Here is a 27,835-nt window from a genome sequence, read left to right on the forward strand (position 1 = left end):
TAATATACAGAAGCTTTGGTGATTTGTGTGGGATTATTTTATATCAACACTTTGGTGAAGATAATTATTTCAATTAATTTCAGTTGAATCTCTATGGTTCTCTACACAACTAGATCATCTCTAAAAATGATACATTTCTTTCCTTTTTTGCTTATATTTACTCTCTCAATTTCTTTATTTGTCTTAATTCCATAGCAAGCATTAATAGAATGTTATCAAAAGAATAGTAGTGATAATAAAAATCTCTATGTTGCCCCAGATTTTATTGGAAAGGCCACTTGTGGTTTTCCATTACATATAATGCTTGTTATTCGTTTTTGAGAAATACCATTTAAAATATTAACAATGGCCCATTTACACTGATGCTTTTCGGTGTTTTAACACATTTTACAAAAATGTTTTGGTATTACTATTAATGTAATGATTTGACTTTTATTTTTGTTATTAATATTACCTATGCACTTTATTTTTCCTAATATTGAACCAACTGCATTTCTAGTACAAAGTGTTTAATCTTTGTAATATGTGTCTGTAGCCCTTTTGCTAATAGTTTATTCAATACTTTTGCATCAATATTCATTAGAGATATTGAGATATAGTTTTATTTCTTTGACAGCTATTCCTGTTATAGTTATGAGAATACATTTGTTTCACTAAAGGACCTTTGTATGAAAACTTATTTTTTACAAATAATTAACATAATGGTGGAATATTTTTCCTTTAATGTTTTATATACTTTATTCAGAAATCCACTGATTCTATAAAAAATTAAAACTGTGAAACATCCTTTATGACTTGTCTAATACTACATTCTGAGATTATTTTAAATTCTCAATTTCTTCTTATTGTTAATTTGAGAATTTAATATTTTTTACAAATATTCATCCACATAAGTTTTCAATTTTGTTGATATAGATTCTTGTAGTTTTCTATTTCATTTGCTCTGAATTGACCTTTTTCATTTTTGATAATAATAATTTTTTTTCCCTCTCTTTCAAAAAATCAGATTGGCTAATGGCTCATCTCTTTTTAAAAAAACCGATCTTAATTTTATTGATTAAGAAATTTTTATTATAATTAGGTTACTATTCAATTTACAGAATTCATATTTTTTATATTTAGCTGGGTTTTTGACTTGCTAGTTTTCCAATGTTTTTTTTTTCTAGTTGAATACCAATTCATCAATCTGTTCTTTCTCTTTTTTTAATTAAAGTTTTTAGTGATAAAATTTTCTCCCATAGACTATTTTGGCAAAATCCTCAAAGTTTTTAAATATGGGATCACTGATGAAACTACCTATCATTTCTATGATTTGTTCTTTGAGGCATTGATTATTTAGGATTACTTAGTTGCCATTTAAATTTGAATCATTTCTTCAAATACCTTCATTGCTTATATCTTTATTCCCTTATAAATAAAGAATATTCTTATTATTGCTATTTTCTGCATTTCTTTATGAGGTAGTTAAAAGTCTAGAACATGGTCAGTTTTTTAAAAGGTGTAATGCACAGACATGTACTTCTTTCTCTTCCTATCCAATAATCACAGAGCTATAATATTTTTAACTCTTTAAAAGTTCTATTCACGTCCTTAATTTCTTTCTTGTTTATATTTTTGTCAGATATATCTAGATTTGAAAGGGGGTATACATAAAGTTTGCCATGTATTTTTTTATATCTATTTTTTCATTTAATTCACCAACATAAGTTTTAGGTATTTAGATGCTACATCATTCTGTGTGTATTTCATACCCATATATACATATCTTCTTCTGTAGCCCTGCTTTCTGCCCAAAAGCCTCTAGAAACTATATTATCTCACCTTTCTTTCCATCTCCCTTTGAGTAGCTGAGAACTTTCTTTCCCTCTCTGGCATGATCTTGTCCTCCTGGCAAGCCTTTTCTCAGACAATAAAGCCTTGTGATCTGTGATCAGACTCTATTTCATTTCAGGTCCCTTTATGGGCCAGGGGTCTTTTGTTAACAATACACACATATGTATGTGTGTATGTATTTATGTATGTACACATATACGTATATGAACAAAGAAATAATGAAATAACACAAAACTATATACAATATTTATATACAAATAATATGCAGCTTTTTACATATAGTGTATACTATACGTATATGTATACATATAGTGTATACTATATGTATACTACACTATACTACATGTATACTATATATATTGATACATAAATTATATACTTTATTGTGTTATTTTTCAGTCATGTCTGACTCTTTGTTAGCCCATTTGGGGATTTTCTTGTTGGTTTGCTGTTTCTTTCCTCAGTTGATTTTACAGATAGGAAACTGAGGCAAACATGGTTAAGCAACTTGCCATATAACACAGCTAATAAATGTCTGTGGTCAAATTTGAACTCAGGTCTTCCTGACTCCAGGCCTGCTCTATCCACTGCACTACCTGCCTGCTCCAAATTAGATATATATATATATATATATATATATATATATATATATATATAGAGAGAGAGAGAGAGAGAGAGAGAGAGAGAGAGAGAGAGAGATAGATATAGATATAGATATAGATATGGATAGATATAGATAGATACACACACATGTATACACATACATAGTATTTGTATAATAACATAAATAGGTATATTTACATGATACTGTTCACAATATTTACATTATTTCATTATCTATGACGCTCCTAAACATGGTGCAGCTTTCCCATTTATTTCTTTTGCCTTCGTCTATTTTTGGGGCTTCCTTTTCTGAGATCATATTTGTTACCCTCGCTTGTCTGAGCGTACCAGAAGCTTTACAAATTCTCTACCAGGCTCATATTCAGTTCTGTGTGAATCTTTATGTTTTGAGTTTCTTTCTCATAAACAACATGTTGCTGAACTCTACTTTCTAAAAGATTTGACTGTTCCCCATTGCATGAGGAGGTTCACCACATTTAACAATTGTGAATGAAATGCTTCCCATCACCGTATCCCATTATATTTCTTGATCTCTTTCTCCACCTCGACATAGAATATCATAGAGAAGAATAAATTCATCACATGTGAATTGCCATCCAGACAATTAGTTTTGCTAGTGACAATCACCTTCCAACTCTAGCCCCCTTAAAACTACCTTTCCTTTCTTAAAACTTTCCTTGCCGAATTTTTTCTCATTGAGTTTAATAAATTCCTACCCCAAAATTTCCATGATTGTATGAGAACCCTTTTTCATAAAATTCAGATTAGATTGAGATGCCCATGATTGCTTCTCACCCGTTCCTGTTTCCATTTTTATATAATCTTCTTATGTGCTTTAAGCGTGATAAATAGAAAATTCCATCCTTTTCTTCCTTATTTCTTCCCTAAAATATTCAATTTTCTTTTTTTCTTCTTTCCTATCATAAGACCATAAAAATAAACTAAATGACCTCAAACTCATCTGTGTTTTGAAATTCCTTCTATGACCCATGGTGTCATCAGGTTTCAGAAGGGACATTTGTCTCTTTTTCCTCTTTGGAATGTAAACATTTAATGAACAAATAATGGAAACAAAAGATAGTTTCATAAAAGAAAATTACAACAATGAAATCTTACACCCAAACTTTGAGAATTCTCCCAAAAGAGTCCATAGGAAAAAATTTATATTGCTAAAATATCTCATCAACCCAAAAGAAAAAGAACAGAACAATGAATTGACTCTGCAACTGAACAGCACCTTCTGATCACTCACATTCATTTACCTTTTTAGGCTTCTCCTGAAATCCTTTGCATTTTAAAGTTTCAACTTAGCTCTGGTATTTTCATTAACAATACTTGAAAGTCCCCTAACCTACGAAAATATTTTCCTCTATATGATAATACCCAATCTTGCAAGATAAGTTGTTTTTAGCTGCAAACCTTTATCTTTCTCCTTCTGGAGTTATCACATTTTACAATTTTCTCTCATTTTTACTAGTCACTGCCAAGTCTTGTTTGATTCCATGGTTCCCTTGAAATCTTTCCCTTTGACAATCATGTAAATTTTTTTTCACATGTAAACTCTTCATTTTGTCTATGGAATTTATGGTCTTTTATTTTTGGGGGGGGGGGAAGGGGACGTTCCTTCTGTGAGGTAAACATAAGATTCCATTTTCTTTTTTTCTTCTGGTTTCAACAGACTTGAGGAGTTGCATTTGGAAAGCAATTTCCTGACTTCAAATGTGTGCGTAAAAGCATTCCCTCATTCACCCCACTCTTTTTGCTGTCCTCATTTACAAAGTATTTCTCTTTGTACTAACAAGATTCTTTTTACAGAATCTTCAAGAATCCAATGGAATTTGCTTTCTAAATAGGATCGCTTGACTGGTTTAATGATGACTGTTAAGTTACGTGAGATAGCTTTGTATATGCTTGAAGGTTTGTGACATCATTCACTACTATAAGAGCTATTTATATAATTGCTTGTAAAAGACTTAAAGAAACTTTGATCCTTTAGGCTAATGAAAATTAGTCTTTATGTACTCCTTTGACAAACTGAAATTTTGTTGAACAGTGTTCCACCAGTAACTCCTTCTGTATAAAGGAGGGAGGATTAATTTTAAAAGTACTGAAGCACTAATATACGATTTATACCAACCCATACTTCTACATAATTTTTATTATTAGTAACAGCTTATATTTGTATTGTCATTTTCTTCCTAGCATAATTTCTACATTGGGAGTAAAATACTAAAATTTTCCTGCAGTTAAGGAAATCGAAATTAAACATTAAGTGACTTGCTACGGCTCTAACAGCCAAAAAGTATCAGTCAGGAATCAAATCCAACCCTGTGGTACTCTCTACATCACACTATGTTGCTTTTTAAGTCAGATACAACTGTGTCCACTAGTCATGTCATTTTCCAAACATAGTGCTGATAATTTGCAACAGGTTTGTTTATGTTCATTTTTCAGGGAAAAAATTTTTGGTGTTGATAACAATAAATTCATAGAATATAATTATATTATATAGTATAATATATACATAGCAAATATAGCATATAATCATAATTATTGCTGCCATAACTATCAGCCTATTTCTTTATATAAAACCAAAGTGAAAAAATGGGAATCAGCCATAGTGAACTCACTATGATATATGAATTCTATCAGGGCAATTGATGATACTGATATAGTATTTATTTTTAAAGCTGCTTGTTATTTCTACATTTATTTTTGCCATTTGAAACAAACAGATATCTGTATAGAAAAGAACTCAACTGATATTTTCCTCATTAGTGCTAACTGTCTTTGATAATTCCCTCAAGTCCATTTAACCCTTTTAAACTTATCTTGGGAAAGAAATATCAGGAAGAAAGACCACTGATAACGTTAAGATTGGATACAGCATTGACATTAAGGAAATGATGTTTTTCAGCAACTTTGGCAATTCTTTTAAAACTGGCTGTAATACTTATTCACTTGGGAAAGAAGAATCTGTTCAGATTCAGAAGAGAGGGAAAGATAAAACCTGACATTACATCTTTGAGGCAATTGATTTCAAATACGAAGCTAATTTAATCTCTTTAGGCACTTTGGTTTGAAGTGACCAGAGAATAAGAATCAACTGTGTAAGGGAGAACATAAATAAATGAGGAAATTGTGGAAACAACGATGGCTAAATTCTATCTTTGAAAAAAAACTGTATTAACCACCAGCTTCTTTTCTTCCATTCCTTTGTTGTGAGGCTAGCTCAAAAACAAACCATATAATTTTGGTTCCTAACCTGGGAGAAACCGTATCGTTAGACTACAAACGAAAACAATATAACTTGATGTAAAGGCATAGCCTTAGTGAAAATTAGTGACAGAAAATAAAACTAATTTCCATGAATTGATTTAAAATAAGAAAAGAAAAACTATTCAGAATATTCTAAGTAAATAAAAGTATTCAGAATATTCTAAGGAAATATCCCCTTCAAAAATTTTTTGAATCCAGCCTGTTTTAAAGCTAGACCTATTTTTCCCCTTAAAAAAAGAATTATGAATGCAACATAGGGACAAGCATCTTCTTTCTAATTGGTCAGTAAATAGGCAAGGATAAAGTTTATGTTGTTTAAATTAGAAATTTACATATTCACTCATGTGTATAATTGAAAAAAGTATACAAGCACTTCATTTACAGCATGTGTTTCTAAGAGATTATGGATTTTTTCTTTTAAATTAATAAATCTGTGGCAAACTTTTACTTACAAAGTGCCTCGTTCTCTTTCAGTAAAATTATGAGGGGGCCAGCTATTTCCCCAAATGAACAAATATGACTTTATAGAATATGTGATGTCCTATCATTAGGACTGATATTTGAAAAAATACAAGGTATAGGAAAATGCCAAAGCACAATGAAATAATCATCACTTGACAAGTACTCATGTCCTCAAAGAATTCCATTTGCTAGCTGATTTATATCTCATTAAAATATTGTTTTTTTATTCATGATCACTGTTGTATGTGTTCAGCACATTAATATTTAGCTGTTCTCTAAAAGTTTTATATATGTATGTATGTATGTATATATATATATATATATATATATATATATATATATATATATATATATATATATATATATAAACATGTATTGGGAGTTTTCCAACGAGGCTTGGAAAACAAGCAAAAATGACAATCACAGTATGATTAAATTTATTCTGTGTGATCGTTAAATATATGAAATTTACAGCTCAGAAATAAAGTATAGTAAGAACCACAATTTCATCACTGCCCAGAACACACTGAAGAAGATGGTACCACTAGTTATATTTTTAATTTTTGCATTGTTAGTTTTAAAGTATTACAAATGTAAGGAAGATAACTATAGAGAAGTTGGTTGGTAATTATTGAGAAGAATGGTGATCTAACAGTTTCCTCGGACTTATTATATCTTTTGTTTGTGTACTATATTGTTTCACATCTTTACATTTTGAAAATTCATTTTGCTCAGCTTATCATATTAAAAGTTTGAAAAGCAGAATTATAAAATAGATACTGTACTGTGATAGCTTCATCTAATTATACAGATTATGGTGGAACTGTGGTGGTATAGGAAAAAACAACTAAAATAACTGAAATAAATATTTTACAATAATGACGTGGATTGATGGAGTGTTGAAGGGATAGATATTGCATAAACATAAACTTGAAGAGATTATTTCTAGGTAAGTAGTTTGCATTTTATAATGCTTCAAGGTTTCACAGTTCTATCTTCTCAACAACTCAAGTAGGCAGTATATTATCACCATTTTAGAAATGGAAAAAACTGAGGCTCTGAGGTTAAATGTCTTAGGAGAATAAATTTAGAGCTGAAAGAGAATTTAGATGTCATCTAGTCCAAAGCATTCACCTTACAAATGAGAAAATTGAGACAGGATGCTTAAGTGACTTGCCCAAGGCTACAAAGTGACTCCATGAGAACACAATGTGTTAGTCAGAACTAAAACTCAGGTCTCCATATCATAAATCCCTTGTTGTGTGTGTGTGTGTGTGTGTAGGGGGGGGGGGGTTTCTACTCTGTTATGATATCACATTTCATAATTAAATTTGTCTTTTTTCCTCCTACCATAATTGATTTAAGAAATTTCAAACTGAAAGGGAAGCATGGAAAATGCTTTTTAACCCACTGAAATATACCCTTTACAAAATAATGTTAAGCATCAATTTGCATCAAATACACAGAAAGGCAATATGGCAAAGTGAATGGAGAGCTAGCCTTGAAGTCAAGATCTACTTCTTCTACATATTGGCTGCGTGAGCCTGTGCATGACATTGAACCTCTCGGTGTCCCAGGCAAGACTCAAAGGTTACAAATTGCAGAAAACTTTTGTCCTTCGCTAGAGATCTCCCTATGCTAAATATCAGTTCCTGACCCACAAAAGTTCAGGCTCCCTACACTAAATCTCAGGTCCCAACCCATGAAATCTAAGATTCTGACCCATAAAATGTGCAAGATATTGTTTCACAAATACACAAAAACAAGCAGCTCCCTCGTGCCCTCTACTTGCTTATATTTTCCTAAAGGAAAACAACACATACATAGATAAATAAACACAAAGTAAAATTTTAATGATTTCTAAAGCTAGAGTTTCCAATATCTGATGTATGCTCCTTAACAATCACCAGTACCGCTTAAAAAAAAAGTCAAAAACACACCAGACAAATTTTTCATTGGACTTACTTGTGCCTTTGTCCAATAAAAAATTTTTTGTCAGGAGTAAACCTTGCATTTAGGGAACAAGGCATAGGAAATTTTAAATAACATAGCTTGTGGGCCAAGTAAAAAATTTAAAGTGAAAACTAATTTATACAAAGTTTGAGAGCTTGCAATATGCAAATTTTAAAATACCATCTGTAAGCCTGTAGTTTCTATAGGAACATGAACCAACGCTATTCACATTGTTTGACTCCATCACTTTTTACACTATAAACATAAAATGCCTGTAGTCATTACCTTAAACCACCCACATATTCTTGTTTTTCAAATATAGTGATGTCAGAGTAGCCTAATCGAGCCAAGAACGATGCACAGCTTATACTGGCAGGCCCAGCACCAAGAAGAGCAATCTTTGAGGAAAAAACTTGAGGCATATCTTCTGGAAGAGGCAGAGAAGGGTTCCTGATCTGTGGAATATTCATTGCTTTGAATACCTGGAAGAAATCAATTCACCTTGTTAGACGTTCACGGCTAAATCTGGCATCCTCAGAGCATTTTTTTTTTTTAATTACTGAAAACCATCCTCTTACGTAATGACATTTTCAAATAGATATAAGTAATAGCATATTAGTGTTAATATGGAGAGTACCAGCAAAAGGCATTAGATAAAGTCAGGGACTCTGGTGGCCAAAATCTGTCAACTCTCTTTAGCAAAGACATGCTTCAGGAAAACAGATTTGTAACCAGCAGGAATAATCTGGTGAGAATATCACATCCTTGGGAAGCCAAGTTCTGTTCATCAAATCATATTTCACCTTTAGCTGCTATTATATAATTTGACCAGGTGCCTAAATCCAAAAACCCACAATTACATAAAAATGCAATTATTTTAATGTAAAATTGATTCACAAAATGCGATAATTGGGATACCTTGGAAAATTCTACGACAGAAAATGGATTCTTATCAAATTCAATACAAGGAACCACACAACCTGAGTTGGAATGAAATTTGGACGTGATCTTGTCCTACCTGAACATAGTGGCCTCCCCTCAATATAATAACAGATAGCATTCATTTAATGTTTTAATGTATACAAAGCACTTTACATATATTATCCAATTCGTTCCTTACCAGAACCCTGTGAGGAAGGTAATATGACTTTCTCTTTTTTACAGAAAAGAAATGAGAAGGAGAGACAGACAGACAGAGAGAGAGAGAGAGAGAGAGAGAGAGAAAGAGAGAGAGAGAGAGAGAGAGAGAGAGATAAATGACTTATCTAAGGTCATTTAGCTTGCATCTGAGAATTTAAGTGCGGGACTTCCCTGCTCCCAGTCCATTGCAGTATATACAGACACTACTTAGATGAAAGTGATTATAAAGACTTTTAAGACTCTCTGAAGACTTCCATTGAATAGGAATGCACTACTTCCTGTGATAGTCAATTTGGACAGTTCAAATTATTAGAATTTTTTTAAAATTTTCTTTTCAAGAAGCCTATACCTGCTTCTCTGTAACTTACATCCATTATTCCTCTATATAATGTATATAAAAATACAAAGAAAATAAGCCTGATTCCTCTTCCCAAGACAACTCTAGTGTCCTCTTTCATCTTCTTTCTCCAGAGTAAGAATCATCTTTTTCTTTGAATTGATATGGCAAAATCATCTTGGTGGCAATCCTTTGGAAAAGATACAGCCTGTTGATTCTCCTTCCTGAAACATGGTAGGGAGAATTAAATACAATGTTCCAGATATGCTCAAAATATAGTCTAACTCTTAACTCACTACTCTTGGACACGATTCCTCTCTTAAAGCTGCCAAAGATTTTATTAGTTTTTGTAGCCACCATGGCTAAATCCTTGATTGATACTAAACTTGAAATTCTTGAAAACCCTTAGTTCTTTTTCAAACAGAGTTGCCTTAATATACCTCTCACTGCTTTAATTATACAGTTGATTTTTAACTTTTGTAAGATTATATATTTATTCCAATTATATTAATCTTTTCACATTTAGTCCATTATTGTGGCCTTTCAATATCTTTTGGAATTCTGGTTCTGCCTCTCAGTATTTTAGCTATCCTTCCCAGGGTTTTGTCATTGCAATTAATGAAGTGTGCCTTCTATGCTTAAAAGTGTGAGGATAGCACAGGACTGAACAGAAATCTCTGGAGTACTTACTACATGACAGATCTCTCCTTCCAAGTTCAGATCTATACTTCAATTAATCTAATTTAGTTATAGTCATTCAAGCAATTTTGAATCTAACTTGTATCACTGATCCCACACTTTTCCATTTTCTTCAGAATAAAATTATCATGAGGTTTTTCCAGGTTCCAATTCCTTTAAAGATGAAACTTATCTTTCAAATTTGTAAACAAAAGATCTGAGCCACTGCTGATCTATTTCTTTCTATTCAGATTTTAAAAACTCTCATATTTTTATAATATACCATATTCTCTTTGAAGAACATAAGGGAAAGATACCATCAAGGAAATACATAATTGTAACAGAAAAAGGGCTGATTGCGTAGTAGAGGTGAGGGATGAAATGGGGACAGAGTGTGCTCTACTGGTACCCTCACAATATCAAGAGGAGGCAAGGATAGTCTTGAGGAAAATGAGTAGATATCTGGTGGTGAACTTATGCTACAATAGTTGCAAAAGTTAGATAAATGAATGAATTTCAATCTATCTCACTGAAGGGAATATTAAAATGAACGAAATCCCATATCTATTTGAGTGTCTGAATTACAGTTATAGTCTACTTCATATTATTGATCTTACTTGAGCTCCACAATGGTCCGATGAGCTAGGTATAAAATATAGTGTTTTCTCTATTTTACAGATGAGGAAACTTAATCTCTGAAAAATGAAATGATTTATACATGGGGATTTTCTTCCAAGAAGTGAACTAGATTTCCCTGCTCTATTTTCCTTTATATTCTCTGCTTCAAACTGTAATTTTAACCTCTAGTTGGGCACAGAAGCCAACAAGGACAGGACGTACAGTACTGATTACTACGCAAGATACCTGTGGAAGAGGAATGTCATATGTAGGGAGGTAGGACAGGAGGCATAGAACAAATTAATAACAGGGGCTGCTCTGTCCTGCTCTCAGGACAACTCAGTCGAGCCCAGCACTCCAATATGATTACAAAGCCCCCCTACCCCATACTCCTGGGATTCACTCTCCCACAAATACAGAATCAATATGGAGAGTACATAGGAACTTAGAGCACATTGAGTAAGCTACCTGCGTAGGGAATCAATGCAGCTTATGCTGTGATATTTCAGGGACATGATCTGCTCTCTTTCCTTTTCTTTTTTTTAATTATTAATTTATTTCTTTCAATTTTCTACAATCACTTCTGTAAGTCTTAGATTTTCTCTCCCTCCTTCTTGCTCCTTCCCCAAGATGGCATGCAATCTTATATGGGTTCTACACATACATTCTTACTAAACACATCTTCACATTATCTACTGTCCGTCCTGGAAAGTGATCCCTATTAGATAAAGCATCTCTTCCAGCAAGTTTCCTGACCTGGGATCCCTGTCTACTTCACTGAACAGCTTGATTCTAAACAAAGCCAGTATTCTTCTTGAATCTATAGTTGATTCCCTACTCTGTTGCCATAAATCACCTACCTTGAAAGGGATCTGTTTTGCTTCTTTCTTTGTGTATATTTAGGGGTGTGTGTTTGCATGTGCATGTACATATGCCTCTCTACTTTCTACGGGATCGAGTATCTCCTACTGAGTCAGTAGCTCTACCAGAAGATGTTATAGTGGAAGAGGGGAGGGGAAAAATGAAATCTCCTTTTTCTTCCCTCAAATACAATGCTGCAGAGCTGAAGGAGATGTATTCCAAAATGCCAGACCCTGTCACAAACAATCTCTTAGGAAAGGAAGCTTGGTTTTTTAAAGGTCATAAGAAACATGGTCATGCTTCAGCTAGTCAACAGGTAACTGCTCTTCTAACTTTTTCTGGAAGACTCATATTTTTTTAAGACATAACAAGAAAGAATTTTCCCCCATTTAGTTTAACATATTAATACCTCATTATTTCTGTTATATGTCTATTTTTTTCCTGTGATTAATTCAATTGAATTCAGGGAAAGAGACCAACTCCCCTTTCCATAAACAGATTCTATATGGAAAAGAGAGAAACACATGGAGACCATTTGGGTAAAGATAAACTGGGAGAATGTAAGGGCAAGCAGAGTAGGATCTTTTACTGTTTCTGTTTTAGTATAAAGTGCCTCTGATTGAATAACATGATTAAAGAAGATTTTCCCTACCCATTAATGGGCCTGGGAAGATATGTAGGAAGGTCCACACCTTTTCTTAATGACACTGGTTCTCAAGGATTATGATTCCTTCTGACTCTAAAAAATAAATATATACACTGAGGGTGAGGTTCTACTTTGGGGGCTTACTGATTGGAAGTGTTTTGTTTGGCCAGATGAGACTCTGGGAAGCCACTAAGGAGCCCCCTGACTTTGAAAACCCAGATGTTGGTGCCTCTCTCTCTGGTAATTTTGTATGTATGTAATGGTCAGACAGCTGGATCTGTCTGTTGATTTATGATGTATGTATTGCTTATGTCAGACAGCTGCAAGCACTGCCTATTGATCTGTATTTCTCTGTATTTTCTCTGAAGTTCAGGGTGCTGACTTTTTCCCCTGAGCTAAGTGAATGATACATGTGCTTGATTAAAGTGATCCTTGACCTCTCAAAACTTGCTTTCCTTTTAGAAATGCAAATCTAAGAACCTGTAATAGCAGGCCCCTCTGCGTATGTCTGAGTGTTTACTGTTACTGGGGGGGGGGGGGTTGGAAATCAGAAGGTATTATGTCACTGAAGTATGCACCAAGGAACTCAGGGAAGAATTTGACATATAAGCATGTATAGTATTAGTGGGACATTTCAGTTACCCCAGAATCTTTTAGAACTTATTATTCAAAAAGTGAAATAGTTTGCACTTCCTTGAATTATTTTCAATCAATCACTTAATCAACAATCACTCCTTTAGTTCTTGTTACATGTTAGCTACTGAGCTAAATACTGAGAGATACAAAGACTGAAGTCAAACAGCTGCTATCCTCATGGAGCTTTTGTTCTATAGAAGGAACAACATGTACATGTGGTGGAAAAGAATATACAAAATAAATATATCAATTTGTCTGAAAAATATCAGAGTCTTAGCAGACTGTAAATTCAGTATGAGTATTATTATACCCATTTTACAGATGAAGAAACTGAGGCAAATAGAAGTTAAGTGACTTGCCCAGGGTCACACAACTAGCATGTGTCTATGGCTAGATTTGGATTGAGGTCTTCCAGACTCCAAACCTGGCACTCTGTCCCTGTGCCAATAGAGACAGTAAGCTCAGCTCAGAACTGAATAGAAGAGTAGGCTAGATCACTCTCTAGAAATTGTGTAAGTCTTGATAACTATTGCCTTCTCATAGAAGGGAGATAAAGGTTTGCTGTATTCCAATTATTCTTTCTGCAATTTAATTCCAATTCCTCATTTATCAACAGGAATGCTTGTCTCTGTACCCCCTATTCCCCCTCCCTCCTTTATATTGCTCCATTCCTTTTTCAGATGAGTTGGGTGGAGGGAAGGATTTTGTGAAGGCTAACAGGAAAAAAAAGTTTCCATTTTTATTTTTACTATCTCAAAATCTTATTTTTTAAAATAATCTTTTTATAGTTCAAATTTTAAATAGTTCATTTATTTTGTTAAATAATGCAGAATATCGCCTCTGCATGGTTATATAAAAGATTAGCCGTAGTTAAAAAATTATCACTCTTTGGCAACTCTGGTAATGAGCTTCTCTGAAGTTAGACTAGGTCTGCAGTAATGGAGACACATCTATAGTAGGGCTTACCAAATTTTGCATTTTACTGGTACAGCTTTTGAGAAAGCCAGGTTACCTCCACGTAACTATTAACAGATTTTAATGTTTTAAAAGAATTACCTAATATCTTATTTAGGTAAGTTTTGATTTCTTCATGATTTTCAGTTATAACAAGCCTTGAGTCTTTAGGGATCACTGGGGAAATTCACTGTTCACCTGTGGTGCCAAGAAAATATTATGAATTTGGCATCTCTGACCCATAGTTTACTCCTGAAGGAATAAAATTCATGGTGATAATGCAATAACAGTCTCATTTAAGTATTATCTATTTGTTTGCTATTTTAATTCCCCGTGGGAATGGATGGGAAATCTATGACTTTGTTGGCATTAAGAACTACCAATGAGAAACGCCTCTAGTAATGTCAATGAGCACTTTTTCTTCCATTTGCAATCTGCGGGTGTTTCCTCAGACACTATGGGATTATATGTTTTGTCCAGGGTCACACAGTGTCAGTCAGGATTTACATCAAGTCTTCTAGACTACAGCATGCTGGATATCATCTCAATTACTTATGAAATTATAAAATTTAGAGCAAAAAGTTAACATAGAAATCATTTGATGAAGAAACAGAGAAATGGAGCCATTTTTCTAAGTTTACATAGCAGGTGGAAGAGATAGTATTTAAATTCAAGTCCTCTGACTACAAATCCTATATCCATTCCAATACCAAAGAGCATGAAATAATTTCTTCCAATATACTTCTATAGAGACAGCTTCTTTAAATTGTAGTTCTTGATTTTTCTCCATTGCAGCTTTGCAAAATTTTTGTATGTATTTGTTTGTTTTATTGAATTTGACCACAAACCTCTCTGTCTAATGATACTGACGACAACAAGTGATTCATTGAAGAGAAGGCATCATGGAAACAATGGAAGTCATAATATATTAAATTTTAATACTGATTCTATTTCTAAGTTAATCATCCTACAGAAAATAAGATAGATTTGAAAAGATACACTATTTTGAATTATGATTCAAAGAAAGAGTTGTACATGACAAATGATAAAAGATGATTTCTGCTCTGCCCTCCCAATAGAATTAAGAAGACTTTAAATATGATATTTTTAATAGTTCTAGACACGCCTCATGTGATTAGGATCACTTGGACTTTAGTCCTATGACTCCTAATACCTTCCAATTCAGTCTTCAGTCATCTAGAAGAAAATGGCTTTATGGGATTTTTTTCCTGCTTCATTATATGGTGATACTATAGAGCTCAATATATCAATTTATTATAGTCAAGAGTATAACAATACACTGAGGAAAAGGAGGCAAGATGAAATTAATGTTGCTAGGCAGTCCTCAGTGTTTAAGATATTCTCCCTACTTGTTCTAGCTATCATCCAAGATCTAATTCACGTCCATACCAAATGGTTTTGGAAAAAGACAAACTGTGTTCAAACCCTAGCCTTGATATCTAATACCTGTATAACCTTGGGTAAGTTAGTTTTCCTCTCTGGGCCCTACTTTTTTCATCTGTGAATATGGTGATTGGCCTAGATGATCTCAATCATCATTTCCACATCTAAATATGAGTGATGCTAGGAACTTTTTGAAACCTTCTCATACTGCCCTAGTCCTCAAAGTTATCTTTCTTTCCTAATTTTTCACAGTATTTCTCTATACCATACAAACTGAGGCACTTGATTTTGCCTCTTAATGTCCAATCATTTCAAATATTCCCCAAAAGTTAAGCTCTTTCATGGACTGCCTAGCACAATCCATGAGTCACACTTTTGTAATAGAATGGATAAAAACCTGTCTCCCTACAGATGTAGACCACCTCCTGCTTTGCAACTTATAGTATTATTAGACAGCTGCCTGGAAAAATGAGAATTAAATGACTTGCCCAGCATCAGACAGCAAGTAGATGGTGGGGGCAGAGATTGAACCCAAGTCTTTGTGACTCCAATACCAACTATCTTTCCATGATAAAACATGAAACTTGCCCTCCATACAAACATAATAGGTGCTAAGTAAGTAGCTGCTAATTAATTCATCCTGGTAAGCAGAAAAAAACCCCATCAAAGTTGTGTTTTGGCTTTCCAAATCATTCCTCTTGGAATTCATGTCACTAAATACAAACTCATCCAACCTTCCTCTTTCTTTTAAGTGTTCTCATGTTCTTTCATCCCTCTCTTCACCAAAATTTGTTCCCAACAAAGGTTCTGATGAATCATTTTACAAGAAAGTACAAACAGCTATTTAAACTTAATGGGTTACCTTTCAAAGAGTGTTTTTCCTTAATCTGGCAGACCACATGTTTGAGCTGTGCTAAGATAATAACATTATGCTTCCTAAATTAATGTATCAACTTAGTGAAATGCCAACTATCAAGATGTCAAAAATAATATCAAATTTAATCCGTAGAAACAAAAGGTCAAAAATCCTAAAGGAAAGAATGAGATAAAAAGTAAGAGGGAAGAAGACTTAGCAGTATCAGATCTCAAACTACACTACGAAGTACTAATCATCATGGGAGTTTAGTATTGATTAAATATTAGAAAAGTTGACCAATGGAACAAATTAGGTTAAAAAAAGCCTACAAGCAACTGAACATAGTACTATAGTGTTCCATAAACTAAAGGGCACTAAGTACTTGGGTAAGGATACTAGGAGAAAAAAAATTGCTAAAATTGGAAAACAGTTAAACAGAAATTAAATTTAGATAAATATCACCTACTATGTACCACAAGAACTCCAAATGGATACATGATCTAAATATAAAAGCTTCTATCTTAAAAGAACTAAGAAGATGAATTAAAAGGATACTTTTCAAAATTACATATAAGGGAAGAATTTTACATGAGAAATAGGGATGATCAAAAAGATAAAATGAACATTTTTGATGACAGAATCGAAAAGCTTTTGTACAAGCAAACTAAATTCAATTACAATCTCAAATAATTAATTTCCTCTTTAAGTCTTCCTCAAAGAGTGTCTCTGCTTCTGTAATATAAAGCTCAAGCACCATCTTTTTTTCTCAAGATTTTCTTGATTCCCCCCTTTATAACCACCAGGACAGTCCCTGGCACATATTAGATATTAGATGCTTAATAAATGCTTGCTAATTGTTTGAAATATTCACCTCATTTTTTTTCTGGTAAAGGCCCAATATCTGAGACATATAAATAATACAGATTAGATTAATGGTCAAATGATATCAACAGGCAATGGTTCTCAAATAAAGAAATGTAAGATATCAGCAATCATATTAAAAATGTTCAAAGTCACTAACGATAAAAGCAAACAACTCTGATGTTCCATCTCACACCCATAAGATTGGTAAATATCACCAAAGAAGAAAATTACAATTATAGTGGACTGGACACTAAGGAATTGTTAATAGAGCTACGAATTGGGGGGTTAGCCATTTTGAAAACAATTTACAACTATATCTAAAAATCAACATATTGTAAATCCTTTTTGACGTAATGGCACAACTATTAGGCATAAACTCCAATGAGGTCAATAACAAAGGGAAATGACTCCTCTATACCAAAATATTTAAAGTTCTTTCTCTAGTAGCAAAGAAATGAAAACAAAATAAGCCTCCATCAACTGGAAAATAGCTGAACAAATTGTAGCACATGAATGTAACAGAATTTTATTTTACCATAAAAATGAATACTATGACAGTTTAACAGAAATATGGGAGAATGGGGGGATAACTTCCTTGATAACCACAATAATAATGCCAGGGAAAAGCATCTCCAAAAAATCTCAGAACTCTGACTAAAAAGAAGCCACTAATTATGATGTCTAAAGAAAAAAAGGCAAGAAAATTTAAGTCAAAAGAATGAATCCCTAACTATAGAATTTAATGTATTTGCCAGTAGATAGGGCAAATACAATCTGGAAAAAAAAGGTCTTTTTGAATTCAATTCAGCCTTGCAGACTAAAGTAGAAAAAGTGCTGCTTGAAATAAAGTACATATAATATCCATGTAAAAAGAAAAGAATATTAAGAGATTTTTAAGTGTGAGATATTTATTTATATTTACAATAATTCTTCCAAAACTGTGTGATATTAATAAGTAGAAAGATTACAATCAAACATATAATGAAAAGACAAAAACATTTTCTGATTTTTGGTCATATTTTGCTATTTAAGAAAGAGGAGGGAGTAAAGCAGTATCAGTGTATGAGTGTGTATGTCTGTCTGTCTTTCTGTCTCTCTGTAATATTCCATTTCTCTATCCTAAACAGGAAAATCAAGATAGAAGGACCAGAAAAATTATGGATTCAAAATTATCTGGTCAAGAAATGGATTTCACTCGACGTGTTAAACCAAAATATCTATTGCCTTACAACATTCTGAAAACGAAAAAAATTAAAAGGATGAATTGCAATTTAAAATAATTAAAATATTTGGAGAAAATGTAAAGCTTGTACATAGATAGTTTAATTTTATTTTATACATATATGTGTGTGTGTATGTATGTATTCAAAGTAAGACATCACTTATCTCACAAACCTTTCCTAAACGCATTTTTAACCTGTGATTTAACACAATCTGGGAGGATACAGCACATTTCATTTAGGTTTCAATAAATGTTAATTTTCTTGTACTCAGTTGAGTACTCTCAGCTATGCAAACCAGTGATTAAAAAACTTAACTTTTCCACATTGAAATTTACCAACATTTATAAATTAACATTGCATTTTACAAACTGCAAAAGGAGAAGATAGATAATTGTTTTTTTAAAGGAATCATTTATGGCTGACAACTCACAATATGGGAGGGTTTAATGTGGCTATTAATGCATTTCACAGACTGAAAAGCTCATATTGCATTGCGAAGCTAAGCTGTGATAACTAAAATGGAATAAGACTTGTGAAATATCTTCCTTGTTACATACACATAGAAGCAAGAGACAACTTTTATTATATATTTCCATTAGTTTTTTGTGATACTAGAAATATTTGGGGGGGCTCAAGTTCTAGCCAATTGCATATAAATTAAGACACTATTACCCACTAAAATGCTACAAGTATATTTTCCTCCCTCAGGAAAATCAAATTAAATTTGAATGAATAAAATGAACTGGACAGTTTTCTGAAAACTTAGCAATATCATTCAATTAAATTCAATAGGTATTTATTGAGCATCATCATGTCCTAGCACTGTGCTATATATTCCATGGGATGTTTGCAGGTGTGAGGCTGTGGGGAGGGGGAAAGAGTGATGGGACAGAGCAACCCTTTGGAGGTGACAATATATAGAGACAACACTAAAGCCCTCAATTTATAAGGTTATTATCATACCTGAAAGATAATATAGGCCTAGATATATGGGCAGCTGGAAGGTGCAGTGGATAGAGCACCAGGTGTAAAGTCTGGAAGACTTACCTTCCTGAATTCTAGTTTAACCTGAGACACTTACTAGCTGTGTGACCCTGAACAGGTCACTTCACCCTTTTTGTTTGCCTTCGTTCCTCATCTGTAAAATGAGCTGGAGAAGGAAATGACAAACCACTCCCGTATCTTTGCCAAGAAAATTTTAAAAATGGGGGTCATGAAAAGTCAGACACAGCTGAAATGAGTGAGCAAATTATGGTTTAGAAATAAAGGAAAAGATTCCATCTCAATTCCCTATTTTCCACCCCCACTCTATTTCAATTATTGTAATCAGTGAAAGGGCGTGGATGATGGAATTTAAAATATTTAAACAAGATAGTATACAACTTTAATACCTTTACCAGATGAGACCACTTTGAATGATAAAGAAAGGAGCTGATTGGCTAAGGAAACAAGCTTATGACACCTCTGGGGTCTTTAAACAGATGGAGTAATTTAAATGGAGGTTCAGAAAAGCAGTGAAATAATCTAATGGTAGAAATGCTCCCTTTCAGAGGATCCCACTTTTGAGTTAAGCCCTTTGAAAGGGAATCACTCTTGGTTGGGAAGAGAGCCTTCTCCTTCCTTTTGTCTCTTCCCTCTGTTTGTCTCTCTGCCTCTTCCATTTCTTACTTATCCTCCCTCTGTCTTTTCCTCTTCCTGTTTTCCTTCTCCATATCTGATCCTCTGTCTCTATCTCTTTCTGTCTCTGTCTCTCTCTATCTCTTTCTATCTCTGTTTCTCTCTCTCTGTCTCTCTCCTGATTATTCTAAGGTTCCTTCTAGGTATAAATCTAATGTAAAAGTGATGATGTCAATGATTATAATAATAGTTAGCACTTCCAAAGCTTTTTTAACCACATATAATACACACAAGATAGAGTGTGATGAGAGCAAAAGCAGGATCTTGGAAAATTTTTAAAGGTATTAACAAAATCCCCTTTCCTAAAACAGAACTACCATAGCAGGAAAAGGGTATACTTTATGTCCTTACTGTAAAATTATCCTTCCTAACATACACATAACAATACAGTCATACTCACACGTATATAAACAACATCTGCAATAGATCTTTGAGAACATTCATCAATTTCTAACCTCTCTGGAGCTAAGTGCTTCACCTATGCTATAGATGCCATTATGCTCAATTTCCTAAAGTCCCCCTTCCCATCTTTTCCAATCTCATCTTCTCCATCCCTAGAGCTTAAAATTTCTCCAGAACTCACTTATCAAAATACATCTATTTCACAAACTCTCACAATGTAGTGCATCCTAAATACCTCCATAATAAATGATCATGGGCATGCACACAGATTTATCAAAGACATTAGGAAGAGCATATCTCTAATTTGTTTCTCAAGATTCATATTTAGAAAGATACAATAGAAAATAAGTCAGGATTCTATATGCTACCAAGATTCAATTTATTTTGTGACTTAGTTGCATATAGTATTTCAGAAAACTAGTTATTAAGAATGCCATCATCTATTATTTAGAAAAGAATTTTACAATAGGTTTTCTTTGAATATAAGGTTTTGTTCTTCTATAGTTTAAAACTGATGGCAAGAAAATTCACCTTTCTCACTGTTATACCCTTCTAAAAAGTGTAATTCATTTTCTGAATAAAAATCTCTTTTGTATGTGAGTGCATTGTTTCATTTTCTAAGATGAAACTTCAACATCCCAAATCAACATAATACAAGAAATTTATTAATAGAGCCAAGAAAGAATATTGGAATTCAGGTATTAACTCAAACACTTTGAAACACATATTTAATATTTATATCAATTGGTATATTTGGTTTACACCCGTAGTCAGTAAGATATATTATTACACAGTTAATGTCATTGGAAAAGCCATACATGTCAACAATAAGACTTCAGGTATGTTAAAAAAAAACAACAACAACAAATATACCAGACAATATACCAAATAACTTAACCACCTAAGAAATTAGCGTATATAACTGAATGGTATGGCATCCAATTAAGCAACTAATTGAAATGTTTTATACTGTATCATTTTAATCAGGTAACAATTCTTAAATTCAACATAAATCATTGATTTCTAATTGTGCAAATATCAACCATTTAGCATCCTCCTTCAGTGTGATTTTGTATTAGTGACTTACAGGTGTGCATTCTTATTGAATGTTTACAATAGAAGTTCTCATATACATGTTTTTGACTCCCAATCACTCTTTTTCTAATGACTTAAACAACATGCCTTCCAAAACTTGAATTTCATTTGGGATTTATTTACTTCATAAAATTTCACAATATAATTGTTGAATCAGAAACAAATTGTCTTTGTTTTATACTTGAATTCTTGAAGCGTATGGGATTTTTGTCAATGAATACACTCTTTTCCCAGATACAGACTGTACTATCTCTGCTTTAATAGATGGTATCCTAGAGTTGATGTGATATAAAGGTTTCTCACCCTCAAGTCAAATTTATTGTTAGTCTCTCAAATGTAATTAGGCTTGACATCAGATTATGGAGATATCATCTGCTGCTGGGATTATACTTAAAAACTTTCTATCCAATTTATACTCAGTCTGTACATATATATTTATTAAGCACCTACTCTGGGACAAGCACTGTGCAAAGTTCTAGAGATACAAAAAGAGGCAAAAGCAAGTTACTGCCATAAAAAAATATTATCATGTAAGGGGAGAGACAGCATGCAAATAAATACATGCGAAGCAAATTATATGTGGAATAAATAGGAAATAATTTAAAATGATGGAAGACACTAGAAATAAGAGCGTTTGGGAAAGATTTCTTGTAGAAAAGGGGATTTTAGGTGGGACTTAGATCAGGAAGCCAGTAGTCAGAAAGGGAGTTGAGAGAGCATCCCAGGCATGGAGGACAATGAGAGAAAATGCCTGGGGTTGAGAAATGGAGCGTCTTGTTTGTTGAACACCCAGGAGACCAGTGTCACTGGATGAAAGAGCATATGGTGAAGAGTAAGGTATAAGAAGACTGAAAAAGTAAAAGAAGGCTAGATAATAAAAGGATATGAATACCAAACAGAGGATTTTATATTTGATTCTAGAGGTGACAGGAAACTATTTGAATTTATTGAGTAGGAGGATGACATGGTTGGACCTGTGTTTTAGGAAAACCACTGTAGTGACTGAATGGAGCACGGATTGAAGTGGAAAGAAACAAGGCAGGTAACCCTAACCATGAGCTTTGGCAACTGTCCAGGTTTGAGGTTAATGAGGGCCTGAAGGGAGAATATTCAAGAGATTTTGCAAAGGCAAAGGTGACAGGTTTGAGCAACAGATTGAATACAGGGAACCAGAGGTTGAAGATGACACCTAGGTTGTGAGCCTGAGGAACTGGAAAGACAGAGTCCTCTTCAGTAACAGGGAAGGTGGGAGGGAATGGCGGGGGAGAAGGTTAAGAGAGAAAGATAATGAGTTTCATTTTGGAGGTACAGCATAAGAAATTTGCTAGACACCTGGCTTGAGATGTCTAGAAACAGTTGGAGATGTGAGATTGAGGATCAGCAGAGAGACTGAGGCAGAATAGACAGATTTGAGAATCAGCAGCATAGAAATGGTAATTAAATCCATGGGAATAGATAAGATCAACAACTGAAGTATTATAGAAGGAGAAGTGAAGAGCGTCCAGGATGGAACCTGTGGAACACCTATGGTTAGAATGTATGAGCAAAGGATTCAGATAGATAGGAGGAGAACCTGGAAAGAGTGATATGCCCAAAATCTAAAGAGAAGAGAATAACAAGGAGGAAAAGTTATTTCTTTTGCTTCTACTTTGAGAACACAGGGACGTTTTCATGGTTCATAGGGGCACTGGAGTGGGACTTTGTATCCTATGAGCAGAGATCTAGATTTGGTTTTTTAAATTTATTTTAAAGATGAAGAATATGAGAATCAGTGAGGTTAATCCCATAGTCACATAAGTTTCATAGGTCACAATGATCTCACTGCAAATGTGATTTCCATTTGAAGTCAGTAATTTCTCATTTTAGCAACTCTAGAAGAAATATTCAACATTTAGAGATTCTTCAGCGTTATGGTGTATATCCTTGTTAAACAATAGCAAACACAAAATGAAGAAAAAAGCAACCAATAACCAGGATAATATTTCAATAATTTACATTTTATACCCACCAAGTGGAAGCCAAATAATAATTATCTATTTTTGTTGTCAATTGAGCTTCAAAGAGGCTTATGTTTTGACCAGGCTTTAATACGATTTCAACTAAGGAATGAAAATCATTCTTATCAGTTCCAAAATCATTCTGCCAAGAAGTAGACTAAGAGAAATCATATAAAAGTCATGAAAAGCTTTCATTTTGATAAACAGCTAATGACTGGAAACTAAAACTAATGGAAGGACAGTTTAGTCATTGGCATACTGGAGAACAGAGCAAGTATTATTAACCATATGCCTGAAAAAGTAACTTAAAGGAGCATGACTTCTAGGCAACTTTTATGTAATGTTCTTCCTCAATCATTTTTTTTTAAAGTTAGAGAATCAAAGAGAAAGAGTCCTTGTCAAATGCAATATCATTAAATTACTCTTTCGAAATGAAGAAAAGTTCAGCAACTAGAAGCCAAACAAATGACTTTGTAAAAATTAAACAGAGTACTCTCGCAAATACTCAAATGAATTCTAATTGCTCCATGCTGGCCTATCCTATGAGTATCTATTCCACATACTTCAGAAAGTAGCTGCAGGGTTTCATCCAAGCTTATGTAAGCTTTTCTCTGAGCCATCTTCAATTCATCCCTCATTCCTAACATGTGACCAATATATCTCTTTATATAATACAATCCTTTGCTGACATTTTTTATTCACCATTTTTCTCAGTTCCTTGTTATTTCTGTGTCGAATTACACTGTACCATGATTCTTCCCATTACCTACTGTATGATGCCCCTGAAACAATTCTTTATTGACTTTTTATTGATTTTATCTACTTATTAGTAGATATATTGTTTCCTTAGACAGAATGCTGGCTCCTTAAGGGTAGGAGCTGTTAGGTTTTTGGGGTTTTTTTGTATCATCAATACCTAGTACAGTGTCTGTCAAAGAGAAAGGACTAAATAAATAATTGTTGACTTACTAACAGGTCTACAGAATATCAATCAACACTATTTTTGAAGTGTTCACTATGTACCCAACACTGTGCTGTTTTGGGGGATACAAAGAAAAGCAAATCATATCAGCTTACTCAGCTGCCTCACATTCTAAATGTGCCACCTAGCTGCCTTTTCAATTTAAAAATAGCTGCAAAACTAAAATAAAAGCCTTTTTAAAAAATATGAGGAAAGACCACAATTGAATATTTCCTATGTGCTTCTACTATGAAGAATTTACAATCACAAATAGAAGAGAATTGCCTAGAATAATGAAACATAAAGAGGCATAATTCACCCTAAGGGAGAACTTAAGAATACCTTAAGGATCAGAGATCCAGCTAAATATAAAGAGATATAAAACATATACATCTATATGCTATAGCCCAATCTATGGATAGTTTCATTAACCTATTAATTTGCCTTTTATTTCTAATTATAACAATTTTGGCTTTAATAATGATACTATAATATAATATTACTTAAGAATGTGGTTATAGTAGGGAAAAGGATATGACTAGGGATATGGATTAGGATATTAAGAAGGATAGGGATAGAAAGAAATATAGGGATAGCAACAGCCATAGGGATAGGAATAAGTATAAGAATAGAAATAGGGACTGGCCCTATCATTTCATACCTATGGAAGATTTCTCTTGACCAATGAAGGTCAGGACCTTCTCTACAATGTAGTCTTAGAGAATCACACAGATCACTAAAGGTATGTGAGGAAGGAAGTTGTTTTCACCTATTTATTTGACTTTTTGTATTTATATCACTGGCCTTCTAAATTCAGCAGTTAGGGTTGATTTGAAGTAAGATGAATGATTAAATAAAAATAAATATGATAATGAAGGCATTAAAGTTAGGAAGTAGTTATTGTTTCAAAATACATTGGATGCTGCAATATAAGGCTAAGACAGAGAGGCAACATAGAATAATTAACAGAAGGCCAGACTCTGTAGAATCAATTGGACCTAGGTTCATGTCCTGACTTTCACACCAATCAGTTACATGACCATCATCAAGTCAATTAACCTCTGAGTGCCCAAACAACTATAAATATGTAAGAAAAACATGAGGAGTTTCTAGACAGTAGTTTTCTGCCGTAGAGATCACAGATTTGCAAAAGAAAAAAAATGTAGAAAAAACCCTATAAACTTTTGAAATGTCTAAATTAAAATCACAAATCAATCATGTTGTCCTAATTAGTAAGTGGCATTTCATGTCTATAAAACACTTTACATAGTACCTGATTTGAATCTTACAGCAGCCCTGCTAATTAAGAGTTTGACAGGCATCATTTCCCCATTTCACAGAGTAGGAAACCAAAGCCAAAAATTGTTGACTTGCTGATGGTCATAAATGTAGTATTTAAGATAGGATTTGTATATAGGTGATAGGATCACAAATTTAGAGCTGGAAGGGATCTTAGAGGTCACTGAGTCCAATTTCATCATTTCATAAAAGATGAAATTGAGGTACATAGAGGTTAAGTGACATTCCCAAGTTAACACAGCCGATAATGTTTTAGTTAGGATTATGTCTTTCTGTTTCTAGGTTCAACATTCTGTTCATTATACAACAAAGAAAGAGATAGAAGAAAAAAAAATATTTGGCCTATATATGTTCCATCATTAGTATAGTGATTATTAGAATTCTGACTTCTAAATGAGGATATAACAAAAGAAATAATAACATTTACATAGTGTTTTATAGTTTAGGAAATGTTTTTCAATGAATAACAATACTGTGAGCTCAGGAGCAAACAAATCTCAGCAATAAAATCATAATAGCTAGGATTTATGTAATATAGAAAGGTTGCAAAGGGCTATACCTATGTTATATTATTTGATCCTCACAACCTTGTAAGTGAGGAACATAGGAGGAAACTGAGCCTGAGATTAGCTGAATGGCTTCTTGCACAGCTGGCAACTGTTTGAGGCTGGATTTGAACTCAAGTCATCCTGATTCCAAGCTCAATACCCTATCCATTGTGCCACATAGATTATTTTACAAATAAAGAAAATGGGATTCAGAGAAAGGTTAAATATCTTACCAAATTCACAGCGTCAGAGCTGGACTTGGATCCTAACTGCCTTGACTACAAAATTATTGTCTTTTCTATTAAAATATCCTGTCTGTCCGTGAATCTTGGGATGTGTTAATCTCTTAAGAAATATAGTTATCACTTGTAGAACTCTTTTGCACGTATACCTTGATAGTTACATGAAGTAGAAGTTAAGCTGATCATGCATTATCAAAAAAATGCACAACGTAATCTACGAAAAAGAACTTAAATTTCTTCAGTATTTGTAAATGTAAATGCCCATTGTGAAATTGTTTCATTGTTATGTAATTACATTTAAACATATATTATTATTACCCAAGACTATCTCATGTAATACCTATAATTTACATTCAAATTTCCCTAACTCAAATATAGCCAATATTGATGGCTTATTTATACTAAACTGAGATGTAGGCAATAAAAACGTTTCACTGAAAATACAGCATTAGCATAACTATTTCAAAAATCAATAAAAAGTATGAACAAACAAACCAGTAGAGAACTCCCAAATCTCATCACCAGTTTTGCTCTCTAACATTTATTTTTAAAAAGCACTAATAGTAATAACAAAATGTCTAAATGTGGAAGGGAAACACATCTCAGTAAATCTCTAAGTTACTACTCTAGAACTGTACTGACTGTTTGATTATGTGAGGACCCTTGATATTAATATATCACTTTAAACAAACTTAAACATGATGATGAAAATCATGCTAAGCTATTCATTCTGTCCTACAGTTTTATTATCAATCATTGTGCCAACACTGAGCATGTTTTAATAGCTTTCTAAAGATTTTTGAGGAAGAATGGCAGATATTTAAGAAAATCTACTGAATAATAATTTCTATTAATCATGGTATTAAGAGGAAAGGAAGGAACAAGTCAAACTTTAACAGATAATACTTGAATTTCAATTGCAAAAAATATCATTCCATTATTCTGTAAGTTGTCCATTGTGTAGTTTTTTGAGGTACTTTTTCTAGTCTGTTTCTAAAAGAAAATGCAACTTGTTTCTGCTAAGAAACTGTTTATTAAAAAAAAAACACCAGACCTTGCTAATTTCCAAATGTCAACTGATGATGATAACTTTTTAAAATATGATTTGAAATTGGAACAAGAAGACAACTATCAAATACCATTAATCTTACAATTATTCATTAACAAGTTTTCTATTTCTCAGTGACCTCGTAAAGATGATAAACATAAATAAAATGTGTGATTGATTATATCTGTGATTTGTCCT

At 33.2% G+C, this 27,835-nt stretch overlaps 1 protein-coding gene across 2 annotated transcripts in view; it reads right to left on the reverse strand.

Moving 5' to 3' along the window:
- Positions 1 to 27,835, reverse strand: part of DPYD (dihydropyrimidine dehydrogenase) — a 1,077,299-nt gene that overhangs the window by 723,899 nt on the left and 325,565 nt on the right. For both annotated transcript variants that reach the window (XM_072644083.1, XM_072644082.1), the window contains one exon: positions 8,437 to 8,633. In XM_072644083.1, coding sequence (XP_072500184.1) covers positions 8,437 to 8,633 — 197 coding nt within the window. The remainder of the gene's footprint in view (positions 1 to 8,436; positions 8,634 to 27,835) is intronic.

The sequence above is a fragment of the Notamacropus eugenii genome, chromosome 2 (genome assembly GCF_028372415.1).
Source record: "Notamacropus eugenii isolate mMacEug1 chromosome 2, mMacEug1.pri_v2, whole genome shotgun sequence".
NCBI classification, from domain to species: Eukaryota; Metazoa; Chordata; class Mammalia; order Diprotodontia; family Macropodidae; genus Notamacropus; species Notamacropus eugenii.